The sequence below is a fragment of the Condylura cristata genome, unplaced genomic scaffold, assembly GCF_000260355.1.
Source record: "Condylura cristata isolate star-nosed mole 26May11 unplaced genomic scaffold, ConCri1.0 scaffold00008, whole genome shotgun sequence".
Classification (NCBI taxonomy): Eukaryota; Metazoa; Chordata; class Mammalia; order Eulipotyphla; family Talpidae; genus Condylura; species Condylura cristata.
This window is the reverse complement of record NW_004567109.1, coordinates 9,807,056-9,819,980: the sequence shown is the minus strand read 5'-3', so window position 1 is coordinate 9,819,980 and position 12,925 is coordinate 9,807,056. Positions and strand designations below refer to the sequence as shown.

Genomic DNA, 12,925 nt, shown 5'->3' with positions numbered 1-12,925 from the left:
TCACGTAAGAGCCAGCTCCAGAGTCAGAGAGCCGGGCTCAGACCTGTGCTGCTGCTCGCTGGCTGTGTGATTGGCCACGGACTGCTCTGGTGCTGGGGTCCTCATCTCTAACATGGGGTAATGAAAACGTAAAGCTCTTCCTCCAGTATCCAGTATGCGACGAGCACTTCGTGACGCTAACTGTTCATTAGGGTCCTTGCGTCTGGGCAGCACAGGGGCCCCTTGTCTGGTCGGCAGGTCACGGGTCCCCAGCACAGGTGCGTGCACCCTTCTGGCCCGCTTCACGCCCATCCTGCAGCATCTGGGCTGGGGCTAAGCATGGCAGAACCTCGGAGACTTCAGAACTTCGGGTCTGAGAGAGACTCGTGCAATCAGACCCCTGCTGTGCCAGCCTGACAGCGCGAGTGTGGGAATGTGAACAAAGAGGATCATGCATGGCTCTTGCCCTTGAAAGAGTCGAGTTTAGTGAGGGAGGATCTTAAGTCAGCCTGTGATCAGCCCATGCTCCGAACCCACACTCGTCTTCCCTGACTACCTGACACGTCTCACCCCCCAGTCAGGCTGCGCCACGGCACACGGCAGCTCTCTGGGCTCACAGGCAGCCCCAGTCCTGGGCTCTCTGGAAGTACTGGCTTCTGTCTGGCCCCTGTGCGGACTCCAGAGGCTTCAACCTTAAATGGAATGAAAAGCTGGTCCTGGGCCAGCCCTGGGCACCCCCTTCCCCACCCGCAGCCCGTTTTTATCAGACCCTCCTGATGGCAGGTCTGTGAAGTCACCCCCGGAGAGGGGACCGTGGGCCCCTGGACTGACCTTGTCCTGATGTGTTTGATCAGCTGTTTCTGGCCTGCGCTGGGGGAGCCAGCTAGAGATGAGCTGGCAGGAGCAGTGTTTGATCAGAGCAGCTGGGGAGCTGGGGCCGGTGGCTGCTCTCGGCCTTCTGCAAATCTCTCCTCAGAGGACAAAGGAAGGGGGATGTTCAGAGAGACCAGCCCCCAGCTAACTTGGTGAAATCTTTGCTGGGGGGTTGAGGTGTGGAAGTTGGGTTCTCTCTGCGGGCCCAGAGGACAAGCAAGCGGCACTGCCTGATCCTGGCCGTGCAGCAGCAACATCTGCCGAGCACCTGAGCACTCAGTCCGGTGCCAAGCGTGTGGGGGAGAAGCAGTGTCCCGGTGGGCGCCCAGCTAGCACCGGGCGACGGGGCAGAGGGAGGGACAGACCCACAAGAAAGTGCCAGGAATGTTCCGGGAGAAAGAGTTTGGTTTCTCTGCCCACATCCTAGCACCCTCTACTTGGCGAGCTCCGATTCTGGGGTGTTTCCCAACAAGGCGGGGGGTGTTTGGTAATGGTGAGACCCATGGGCCACAGCTACTATCCCCCAGGTAGGTACATGCCCGGGCATAAGCTCATGCAAGCCAAGAAGACAGACAAGACTCAGGAAGCAAGTAGAGGAGGGCAGGGCCCTGACCTCCGGGGCTCAGCACCGGTCTCCTCTGCTCACTACACAGCCGCCATACACAACTACACCCCAGTGTGGTACCCAGGGGCTCGGGGAGTCCGCGCTCCAACCCGGGAGGGCCTACCCCCTCGCTCACCACAAACTGGCCCCGGACAGAGGCTCTGGCCACCGGAGAGTGGGCCGAGTCCACCCAGGCCCTCCACGTAGGTCCCCACCGCACACCCTGCCCCTTCTCTGCATGCTTCCGCCAGCCTCCTTCCAGCTATCACTGACACTAACGGGCACCGTCCATGCAGCATCCACAGACTCCGCTGGGCACTTTCCAGCCATGCCAGGAAAGACCCACCCCAGGTCAGGTCTAGCGAGGTGAGCGGGGAAGGGCGGCCCAAGAGAACTAGACAGCAGGAACCATACAGCGTCATCCTTCCTGGAGTGGAAGCTTCTCCTCCAGCCAGATTCACCCCCATGGCTAGCGCCTGACCACACGTCAGTGACCCGAGTGCCTGGACACTCAGGGTTATCTCTCCAGCACAGTGCAGACAGCTGCAGCTCTCCAGGGACCAGCAGGCCAGAGAGGCAAGACACCTAAAAGCCCTCTGGGCTCTCTGGGCTCTGGGCCCGTTGTTCTCCAGGAGCCTCCTGGGAGGAGTCAGCATGGCCCTTCCAACCCGCCTCCCCAGCCCCAGGGCGTGTCCTGCAGAGGGCTGCATGGTGGCAGCCTCCCCCCCCCCCCCAACGACACAAAGCTCGGCCTATCTGTGCCTCTCCAGGTTCCTTGTTGCCTGCCAGCAACATGACATTTCCAGCTGTTCGCCAGGAAAGGTTTCTGCTTATTTTATAGTTATCTGCTCAGCACATTGTGCTTTGGGGGCAGTTGTGATTCAAGAGATAAGTGAAAAGTGGTGGGTGTTACAAGGATCCCTAAGGACTCAGAGAGAAGAAGACACACACACAAAGGTGTCAGGTGAACAGTCTCCTCAGTTCTAGAAACTGCAGGGAATAGCTGACCTGTGGGTGAAGCACTTTGTTAATAACAACTAAAAACTTCAACCCTAAATTAATTAAATCCAGGTTTTTAGTATGTACAACCTCACTTCTGTTGGGGTGGCACAGTGCCCTCCCTCATTCTGAGAGGGGCGGGGGGCACCTGGAGAGGGTGAGCAACGCAGCCAGGGTGGCACTGCTGGCCTGTGCCAGGTCTGCCACCAAGGCCGTCTCCTAGACCTTGCGCGGCGCTCATGTCTCAGGGGAAGGTTTAGGAAATGCGACTTGGCTTGACAGAGAGCTCCCGTCAGCCCCTCACCCCAGGGATGCCAACTGCTGCCCAGCACCCGAGAGAAAACAGGCCCATGTCGTCACAGTCCGTCTGAAACTCAGGCAGCATCATTTCTTTCAAGACACATATTTTATTTATATAGAGTAATGCCAGCTGAAAACGAGTAATGGTTGTAATCAATTTATATAGCATCACGTGCTGCTCGATGTCCTGCCCAGGGTGGGAGCAGGTGGGGTTGGCCTTGGGAAAGGAGGCCGTGAACATTCCCATGATTTGGAAATGATCTAAATTAGCCCAGCGCATAATATGCGCCCTGCACCCATATATCCCCAAAGCACAGACGCCCCTTCCAGGCCAGGCTGTAGGTAGCAAATTTTGGGGCTCTGGCTGCTATGAGCCTTTGGCCCAAGTTCCACCGGCACACCGCTTTCCCTGACAACAGAACAATGGCCAACTTGCCCCCACACTCCTTTTCAACCCAGAGCTTTCTCTGACTTCTGTTTTCTCCCACCTCCCAAATACCCCGGGATACACTGGGCCAGCAGAGAAGGGCTGCAGCTGCCAATGTTCCTTCGGAAGACTGACCAAAGCTCCCCGAGTCTCCCCACGGACTGACCAAAGCTCCCCGAGTCTCCCTGCCACTGCTTCTCCCTGCAGCCCCGCTGCACAGAATTCTGGCTCAGCCGGAACCGCGCCACCCAAGCGTGGCAGCTCTGCCCCTCAGTCCGGGCGTGCGCCTCAGGCACACGCGCAGTAAAGGCACCGCCCTTCTTCCGCACCAATAAGGCATCCACTTGGGGTGACCGCAACACCACCTGGGGTGAGACAGGGACTCCTCGGACCCATCTCCCATTTCCCGACTCTGGGTGCCTACCTATCTGGCCCAGACAGGGATCTCGTCTCCCCACTCACTCCTGTAGGATGAGGCTGATGTGTGGCCTGTGCTGGGTGGCAGGGGGAGGCAGATGGTCCTCAGTGAGGATTTGAGCCACCAGGGGCAGCCAGTATTCACAAAGCTGGCGAGAGACGAGACAGGCCAGATGAAATCGCCGTCTCTGCCGCTTTCCTGGCCCTCAGGTCCCAAGTTCCAAGTTCATCTCCTACAGTAATCCTTGCTCTTGAATCCTCAGCTGCTGCCTCGCTTTCTAAGGTGTAAATTCTGTTCCCACAGAATTAAGACTCCAGCTTGGAATCTGCTGCTTTTCCCTCCTCACAGGCGGCTTCAGCAGCCTGGGAACAGAGAAGCCTTGGGGCTCCACCAGATACATCCACGTGCCCCAAAGACCCTCCACGTCCCTCGTTGCCACAAAGGTTTCAGGGTTCTGGCTGGAGACCACAGAACAGCACCCACGGCAACGAGACCCCCACCATGAGAGCACGGGATGCAGGACAAAGGAGACCGCCACGATGGCGCTGTGGTAGCGATTCCGATGGTGTCTTGGGCAGAAGTGGAAGAAAAACGCAGAACAGTCCCAGAGAGCTAGAAAAAAATCTTCCTACAACAAAATCCACACTGGGTGTCTCTAGTGAGCAACTTGGTATAAAATCACTGCCAGCAGAGCCTGCCACAAAGGCCCACTCAGAGCAAAGGCCAAGTCGGGCTGGCCCTCCCGCTCTCCTGAAGGGAAGAGCACAGGGCCGTGCCTCTGGCCGAGTACGCGGGGGCGAGAGGCCACCCAGCGGCAGGTCTGACTGCTCTGCTCGCCCGCCACGTGGCAAGCTGTGGTCTGAGATGCTGAGGGAAGCCAATCCTGCCACATCTGGGTCTCCATCTGACGCTTTCTCCTACAGACCCTCAGCATTTAATTTCTTGTTTATTTTGGGCTTGGGCTGGGAAAGATTTGATGACAACGCAGTTCCCACCAAGGACCGTGGCTTGGGCGGGGCTGCATTCCTCTCTGCTGGACTTGGGCCTTGAGGCCGAACAATGGATTTTACGTGGCCACCTGCAGACCAGTGCTGTCCAGGTCTGACAGCTCTCATGACTGAGAAACCTAAGATAGAGCAGCCTGGTGGAAGCTTCACGTGGAAGCGAAGTCTTAAAGGTTTGAGCACCATCTTCTGGTCAGTTTTCGGCTTTTGAGGCCATCTTTCCTTTGAAAACTTCATTTACTTGAATGGGAAAGCCCCGAGCTGACAGGCTCCAGTGATCTGCCTATGAAAACTGGGCCCCCCTGGGGGAGGGGCTGCCTGGGCGAGGCCGCCGAGCAGGATGGCAGGCAGCGAGCATGCTGGCAGTGTTAAGCTTCCACCTTCAGCCTTCCAGTGGTTTGGGGCACAACAGAAGTCCCCATGATGATCCAAATGACCTGCCACCCCACGGGTACCTGGCCATGCGAGGTGTCCGGGGTGTAGGCTTATCTTCTACCAGCCTGGAGCTTGAGGCTGAGTGATCAAATGGGGCACTGCCCTCTGCAGGAGGCCACGCCACATGAGTGACAGCAGAGTCCCACTGGAATGTAAATACAACACCAGCAGGCTTCATGCTCTGGTGTCAGCTCAGGAAAAGGAAGATAAACACTCCTCATTCCCTCTAAATGGCGGGAACCTACATCCATTTAATTGCACTTCATAGTGAATCCCACAAACCATTAATTATGAGATTATATTTTAGAAACTGAAGATAAAAAGGATGTGAAAGTCACACTCCACAGGACCACTGACCCACAGTGGCAGTGCAGCCTGGAGAGCTCAGACAGCAGGCCCTCCGGAGGCGCAGAAGGCCATGTGGGGGACGGCGGCCGACAGGCACAACGCTGGGTCATTCCCACCTGACTTGCTTCAGAGCGAGGGGCAAGGCTGACGGGCAAGGCTCTCGGGCCAGACAGAAGTTTAGGCTTTGATTAGGGAAAGGGGAAGAGGATAACAAGGAAAGGCTGCAGGAGCCAGCCTTTGTGTGTAGAACGCCATGAAGCACATGCCAGAAAGGCAGAAACTGTCTTGTAGCTGGATGGCGTCACACTGAACTCCCCCACAGAAACACCCCAAAGGCTTTGCTGACAGCAACGACAAAGCAGCCAACCCAGACACGTGGGCTCCCTGTGCTGACGCGCCTACCCGGCCCACTGCCAGCACCAGGGGGCTGGGCCACCCACAGCTGGTGGATGACAGAAATGAGGAAGGGGCCACGTGTGCGCACAGCCCGGTCCTTGGAGGGGCTGTTGGTGCCTCCTCGATCTTCAAGTGGCCGAAGGGCTGGTGGCACGTCAGCCCCACCAGCAGCTGCCGTGCGAAGGGCGCCGGCGCCCAGCTCCACGCCACTGCTCACTCAGACTATCTCGGAAGCCACACTCCTCCTGGGGGCGCGGGCCACAGCGGCCACAGCGGCAGCAGTGGGAAAGCAGGCCTGCCTCCTGGGGACGGGGAGGGTGGTGCCCAGATTCAGCTGCCGCCGCGTCTGTGAGAACCACGGCGCTTAGGTCTGTTTCCCCAGGGAGACACTGTGGCTGCTGGGCTAGGACACTCGCCGTCAGGATGGCCAAGGACAGAGGGCCAGGGCAAGCAAGGGCGCCGTGTCTGCCCAAGTGCGGGCCCTCCACCAGCCCAGAGCCCCTCACTTGGCCTCGCCACAGATCAGGGTCACTGTACCGTCCAGCAAATCCTCCACAGTCACGGCCACCAGCTCAGAGCTGCTCTGGGATGTCTGCGCGTCTGGCAACGTCACGAACACCTGCGAGCCAGCCAGCTGGGTCTCTTCCAGTGTGATCACCTGTTCCGCCGGGGCAGCTGGCTCTGGGGTTTGGATCACCTGCAAGGGAAAGACGCGAGGCTGCTGTGGGCAGTGTCCGCGGCGAGCTCCCGGCATTTACATGGCTCCCATCTCATGCTGTAATGATGATGTTTATGTTTTCACCTGAGGAGAGCAATTACATGTGCCTAATGGGAAGAGGCAAGTCTAACACACCAGTGATGCAAAAGAGAAGGCAGGCAAACAATTTAAATAACTCTGTGCACTAAATTGCTATAATTTAGCTCAGTAAGCCATCTCGGGGTGTCGGACTCTATGATTACACCCTGAACGCCGGCTCCGTTTCTCACACTGGACTCTCCTGTCTGAGGACTGCACTGTGGAGGGAAGAGCCGTGTGAAAGGAACACTTCTGATGGAGCCTGGTCTTGTCTGGAAACACGGACACAGGAATAACTGACCAGAGCCTCAGCTGGACAATGGTGGGACCCCGGACCGCCATGAGATGACGCAGTAGACGACCAGGTAGATGACACCTGAACTCTGTCAGTGCACTTCTTCCCACCCACTGCAGGGCAGACCGTTCTTGCCTCCAGAGGCCCATGGCCCTTTCCGAACTTGCAGCACGTTAGAGCTGGGCTTCTCACCTCAGGGAGGACTGTCTGCGTGTTGAGTAAGCCCAGCACTGCCTGCACCCAGGACTGGCGCGTCTTCAGAGCTATGGTGCTCAGGGCAACCGGGTGCTGTCCAGAGTGCTATGGCGGGTGCCATGGGGCTCCTGAAAACTGGCAGTGAGTGGGGCGAAGGCACCAGGCCTGGGTGAGTAGACAGGGATAAGCCTAGCGCAGCTATGACTGTGCTGTGGGTGTCAAGAGACCAATTGTAACGTACAGTCACAGATCACCTGGGATAGTCCTCTCACTGTTTTTCTTCCTTTTTGTTTTGTTTTTTAAAAGGGCAGGCTTGTTGGGAAAAGGAGAAAAAGAGGCACCTGCAAAGTCACAGGCAGGCAGGAGAGCTGCTCTTTTTTTAAGCAATGAGCCCTCTCTGCCCCCACTGCCCTAAAGGATAGCTGACTAAGAATCCAGGTGGAAAAGAGGAAACAGCAGCGCTGCTGGCTGAGCAGCCGCAGGGGCACCTCCAGGAGTTGCCCACCTCGCTTGCCCCCTGGCTTCCGGAAGCGGCAGAGAACAGGAGGCGGTTCATAGCAATCGCTCCATGGGACATCCGGTTACAGCACCTCTTTAGTCCATCCACAGACTACTGCCAACCAGAGAAGCTGAGTGCTTTTCCTTTTCTGAGCACCCTCTCTGGGCAAGGTGGGAAGAGGAGTGAAAGACGAAGGGAACACCAAGAGGAGTGGGAGCAAGCTGAACACGAGGTGGCAGGATTCTCACTCAGGTAAAGGTGAGAGACCCCGACATGCCCGAACACACCCTGCGCCCACCTAGGAGCTGCAGTGGAGTTTGGGCGAGGGTGGTCCCAAGAAAGAGCTTTCACCCCCTGCCCCACAGGGGTTCACAGAAGATGGAAATGTGTGAAATGGGAAGAGAAACAAGGTCATTCCACTTTTGGAAATTCTTTTCCAGGCTTCCTTTACTTAGGGCTCTTTCACAGGAAACTAGAATGTTCTATTCTGCTTGGTAGGAGATCCACAGAAATTCTCCTGCAAGGACCTCCTGGTCATGAATGAATTACTTCTGGGGCCTCTGAGAGCCCCGGGGGAAGGCAGGATTTGCCTCTAGAGACGCTTTGGACCCCCCGCCCCACCCCCACCCCACCCCTCTCAGGGCCCAGAATCACCTGCACCACCTGTGGGGCTGCTGCTTGGGTGCCAGTGTCCGTCACCTTTGGGTGTTCAGACTCCAAGTGGCTGTCCAGCTGGGCCTGGGAGGTGAAGAGCTCCCCACAGAGCTCGCAGGGGAAGGTGTTCTCCGACTGCTTGAAGTGCTCGGTGGTGACGTGGTGCTGCAGGGCGCCAGGGAAGCGGAAGGTCGCTGCGCAGTACAGGCACCTGAAGGGCTGCGAGCCTGCAGGAGGGGAGACACAGGGTGGCTATGGGCGCAGTGAACGCAGGAGGGGGACCGCGACGAGGACTGAGGCGGAGGATAATCTGGGGAGCCAGCTACAGGGAAATAAAGCAACATTTAAAAACAGGTGAAAGGCAGAGCTCTGAAAGGCGTCATGCGAAGGAGGCCGAGCCACGGCCTTGTCAGCAGCGGCTTTGGCTCATCTGCCACTGTGAAGCCCTTCAAGTGTTGAAGTAGTTATGGCCGTGAGGGCTGCACGCCCCCAAATCTGAGAGGTACACTCCAACCCCTCTGGAATGGGAGGGAGGGCTCCTCATCAACAGGCAAGGAGGGAGCTGGGTGCACCCAGGAATGGCTGAAGTGGCAGCACCACGACTTGACGTGGAGGAAAATCCCCACCGCAGGTGCAGGGTGTGTTTTCAACTCTGGTTGTGCCGGGGGGTGGAGAGGAGGTGCAGCGACATCCCCCAGGCAGGAATACACTGTAGGCTCATTTCACATACCGCGCCAGGGCCGAAACCGCGGCCCACTAGGTGCGCCATCCCCACGCCCACACGACAGCCCAGAAGCTGCACTCCTCCCTCCTCCATTTATTTCTTGTGTTTCCTTTTCATGTATGCACACAAAAGAGCCGAGAAATCTGTGCCACATTAAGTCCGAGGCAGCACTTGGAATAACCTTCACATTCTCAGGGGAGAAGCACAGCTTAATGGGCAGCAGTGCTGATGACAAACGCACTGCCTTTCAGCGGCACACTGAGGCCTGACGAGCCACAGCCGCGACGACGACAAACACAGGCGAATCCAGGATGCCACTGGCACCAAGCCTCAGTGCTTTCTGTGGGCGCACACAGAAGTCGGCGACGCCGAGGGGGCGCTGTGAGTGGCCTTGCCTCCAGGAGGACCCGAGGCGCGTGGCCCGAGAGGAGAGGCGCTGCTGGGGCAGGAGGGTGCCCTCAGCCGCGGCTCAGAGCGGCGGGGCGGGACACTGACCTGAGTGCTGGCACTTGATGTGAACCTGCAGCAAGGCTGGCGTGGGGAAGAGCTCCTTGCACTGGTCACATTCGTGGAACTTCATATCTGCAGAGCACATGGGCGGGGGGGTGGCCCTCTCAGGCTGAGAGTAGCAAGCTGGGTAAGAGCGAGGGCGCTCTCTCATCAAGCACCTACCACGTGCCGGGACCCTCCTACCGAGGCGAGATTAGCACCATGGGGTCAGCAGCACCTGACTGCCAGAATCAATTAAGCGAACACACACACATGTGCTTGGACTTGGCCTTGACTCACATTTGATAACTAGCAGTTGTGATTACTCCAGATTACCTGCGAGGAGGTACTAATAACGCCTCTTCTGAGAAGAAGGAGCAGCTGCAGAAGAGAGGGGTTGTTGCTACCACCACCCCGTTGGTCAGTGCAAGAGCCAGGACTCCCCCAGCCCTGCCCGCCACCCTCCAAGGTGCTGCGAGCAGTCGCGAGCTGGGGTTCCTGCACTGCTCCAGGGCCCCAAGCCTGAGCACCTGCCCACACCAGAACCTGTTGCCGCCGCCCTGAGTGGCACCTCCAGGCTCAGGCAAACAGAGGCCGTGAGCAATGCACACCACCCTACAGCCTGGAGCTGGGCTTTGGGGGCAGCGCCGAGGATGCGCGGCACCAAGTCGCTCTGACTCGGTGGCTCAGATTCGCGGTGGCAGTGCCCCGACTTTACCTGCGTGCTCCGCTTTGATGTGCTTCTTGTGTTCAATGGTGTTGGAAAACGTTTTGTCACAGGAGCTGCACTGGAGTGATGAGAACTTGGAAGATCGATGGTTCTGAGCAGCAAACACATCAGGATGGTGGGTCCGGTTGTGGTACCACAAGCCAGACAATTGCTGCAAGGAATTTTGCAAATGCTAGGTCTCAGAATGTGCTAGCAAGCTGCAGAACTGATGAGACCCTCGCGAAGAGAGGGAAAGCGTTCTCAGGCAAGCACGCAGCCTTCCAGTCACTCACTTCCGAGCACAGTGAGTACTGGCAGGAGAGTGAAGCTGTGTGGATGGGGACAAGGCAGGTCCCTCACAACCCTGTGTGGGGTGTTGGGAATGTCTTCACTGCAGTGGAAGCCGACGCACCGAGGGGTTAAATGACTTGCCCAGGGCCAAGGTTAGCAAATAGAAAGGCCAGAGCTACACCCCGCTTTCGGGGGTGGGGGGGCACCGGCGCTTCACCATTGCTTCCCAGGCCTGGGGCACAGCAGAGGAGCAGGGCCTGGAGCAAGTGCCCCGTCCTCCCGGGCTCCAGAGAGATGCTGGGGCACTCCCCAACCATCCAGTGGGTCCCAGGAGCTGAAGTCCTGGTCACTACAGCTCATGACACTGGACTCACAGCACAAGGCCTGGCGCAAAGCCAAATCTCAGTCTTTGTTGCGTGGCACTTAGCTGCTCGCCGTCTCTCTCTGCCCCCACACCTCACGGACGCCAGCAATGGTCGTTCTTTCCTCTCTGGTTTAAGAGCTTCTCACAGACATGGCTTCTCTTTAGTTCTATGTGGGGTTTCACTTTAATTACATAGCAGATTCTAAGGTAAAAAAGCAGAGCTCTGACCTGGCAGTTAAAAAAAAATGTACACCACCCCTAAGTGTGCTATCAAGAGAATTCCAGACAGTGTTACACGTTCCCTTGCCACTCTGCTAGCCAGACACATGGGGTCCTCAGGCTTCACACGAGGCTCAGGCCAGGCAGCGCTGGCTCACGGTGAGGCTGAAGCCTGAGGAAGAACCACATCTAGCAGGTCACCTTAAGAGACTCTGAATCACTGCCAGCTGTCCCCTTCATGAGAACCAACCAAACTGCGGATCCTAGAGACAAAGGGGCCCCGCAAGGCACATACGTGGGGGTTCAAGGAAGGTTGGCGGGAGCGCAGGTCAGTCAGGGGCAGAAGATGGGTTCACCTGGTAGGCCTTGTTGCAGATCCCACAGCTGAAGGGCTTCCCGCCGACGTGGGTCACCATGTGCCGCTCCAGCATGGAAGGGGCGCTGAAGATCTTCCCGCACGTGGGGCAGGGGTGGTACTCCTTAGAGTGCACCTCGTGGATGTGCTTGCGGTGATCCTGCAGCGTGGGGAAGCTCATCCTGCACTTCTTGCAGTCATAAGGGTCTTCGATGTCTGGTTCCCAGGGGGACAGCCATGAGAAGAAGGGCGGAGGGAAAGACAGACCACAGGGCGCAGTAAGGGGCCTGTGGGCGGCCTGCACAGGCCCAGATGCGACACTGTTCGCGCACCCTGCGGGCTCACAGACTCCAAGGATAGGAAGCCAAGTAGCGACCTCCCGACTTCCCCACGTTCATCCCGGGAGGCAGCATTCCTGCAAGGTTCCAGGAGTTACTGCCTCTGCAGCCCCAATCATTCGCCTCAATTTCTCACTTAATAGCTGACAGGTAAACTCCACCACTCCTTTGCGGAGGGTGTCATCCTTGCCTCACCTGCAGGGGGCATATGAGTTGCCCAATCCTCTCTTGAGATGGCCAGCACCCCCATCACCTCCCTTGTTCCTTAGTTGCCCGCAGGGTGACTGAGAGGGAATGCTTCCTCACACCCTCTGTGGGCTCAGCAATAAAGACAGTGAGTGCTAAGGGCAGGTGTGATCCGATGCCTCATGTCCTCTGAGCTCACCTAGTCCTTCCCGGGTTCTATCAGTCCTACTTTACACTAGGAGCGAATGGCTGGCCTGGGTAGCAATCCCAGCTTTCCCTCCCAAGCTGCGCTCTGAGCTAATGCTTACGTGGACATGCCAGCTGCTGTGAGATCTCAGGAAGATGAACCAGCCATGGTGAAGACAGCATCTGCTTTCCCTGTGGCGGGAAACTTCAGCCTCTTTCCAAAAGCAATAGAAAGTGGAATGTTTTCCTATGAAAACCCTCAGCCTGCAAGAAAGGGCCAGCCTACCAGCCCTCCTTGGTGTGCAGAGGCTTCCGACTAATTCAGGAGTCCTGACATACAGCAGCTCTTGGGACCATTAATGAGTTTCCCTGAGGACAGGAGCTCTTGAGTCTGTTTTACAATGTCAGTTAAGACACTGAAGCAATGATGTGGTCTATGAGCAGGCGGGGAGAGTGGACGTGAGCAGGGGTGTTGCTGCGAAGATACAGCCTCTCTACTCTAGAGACGGAGGGTTTCCCTTTGCCGGTTCCCAGAGGGTGCTACGGGAGGGGGGCACAATGTCCTTTCAGAGGTCAAGAGGACATCAAAACTGTGGCAGCACTGGGTCAAGCCCTCCACTGTGTGGGAGTCTACCACAGTTGCGTTTCTAGACAGCCAAGTAAACTCCTTGGGGAGGGCGGCACTGTAGATTCTCCTTCACTACCCAGGGTCCAGCCACAGAGGCTCTCCGGCAAAGTCCTTCACTACTGGCTGGCAGCAGACTTGACTGTGCTGCCACAAAGCACATGCTAACGAGACACTATTTGGCGACAACTCAACTACAACTGGTATGTGGGGGATT

General features: G+C 57.4%; 1 protein-coding gene across 2 annotated transcripts in view; it reads right to left on the bottom strand.

Annotated features, from left to right (window-relative positions):
* Window positions 1-2,645: 2,645 nt before the first annotated feature.
* Window positions 2,646-12,925, bottom strand: part of ZBTB40 (zinc finger and BTB domain containing 40) — a 65,336-nt gene continuing 55,056 nt past the window's right edge. For both annotated transcript variants that reach the window (XM_004678583.2, XM_012722506.1), the window contains exons 14-18: window positions 11,375-11,589; window positions 10,154-10,316; window positions 9,442-9,528; window positions 8,223-8,449; window positions 2,646-6,480 (exon numbers count right to left, since the gene is read on the bottom strand). In XM_004678583.2, coding sequence (XP_004678640.1) covers window positions 6,286-6,480; window positions 8,223-8,449; window positions 9,442-9,528; window positions 10,154-10,316; window positions 11,375-11,589 — 887 coding nt within the window. In that variant the 3' untranslated portion in view covers window positions 2,646-6,285. The remainder of the gene's footprint in view (window positions 6,481-8,222; window positions 8,450-9,441; window positions 9,529-10,153; window positions 10,317-11,374; window positions 11,590-12,925) is intronic.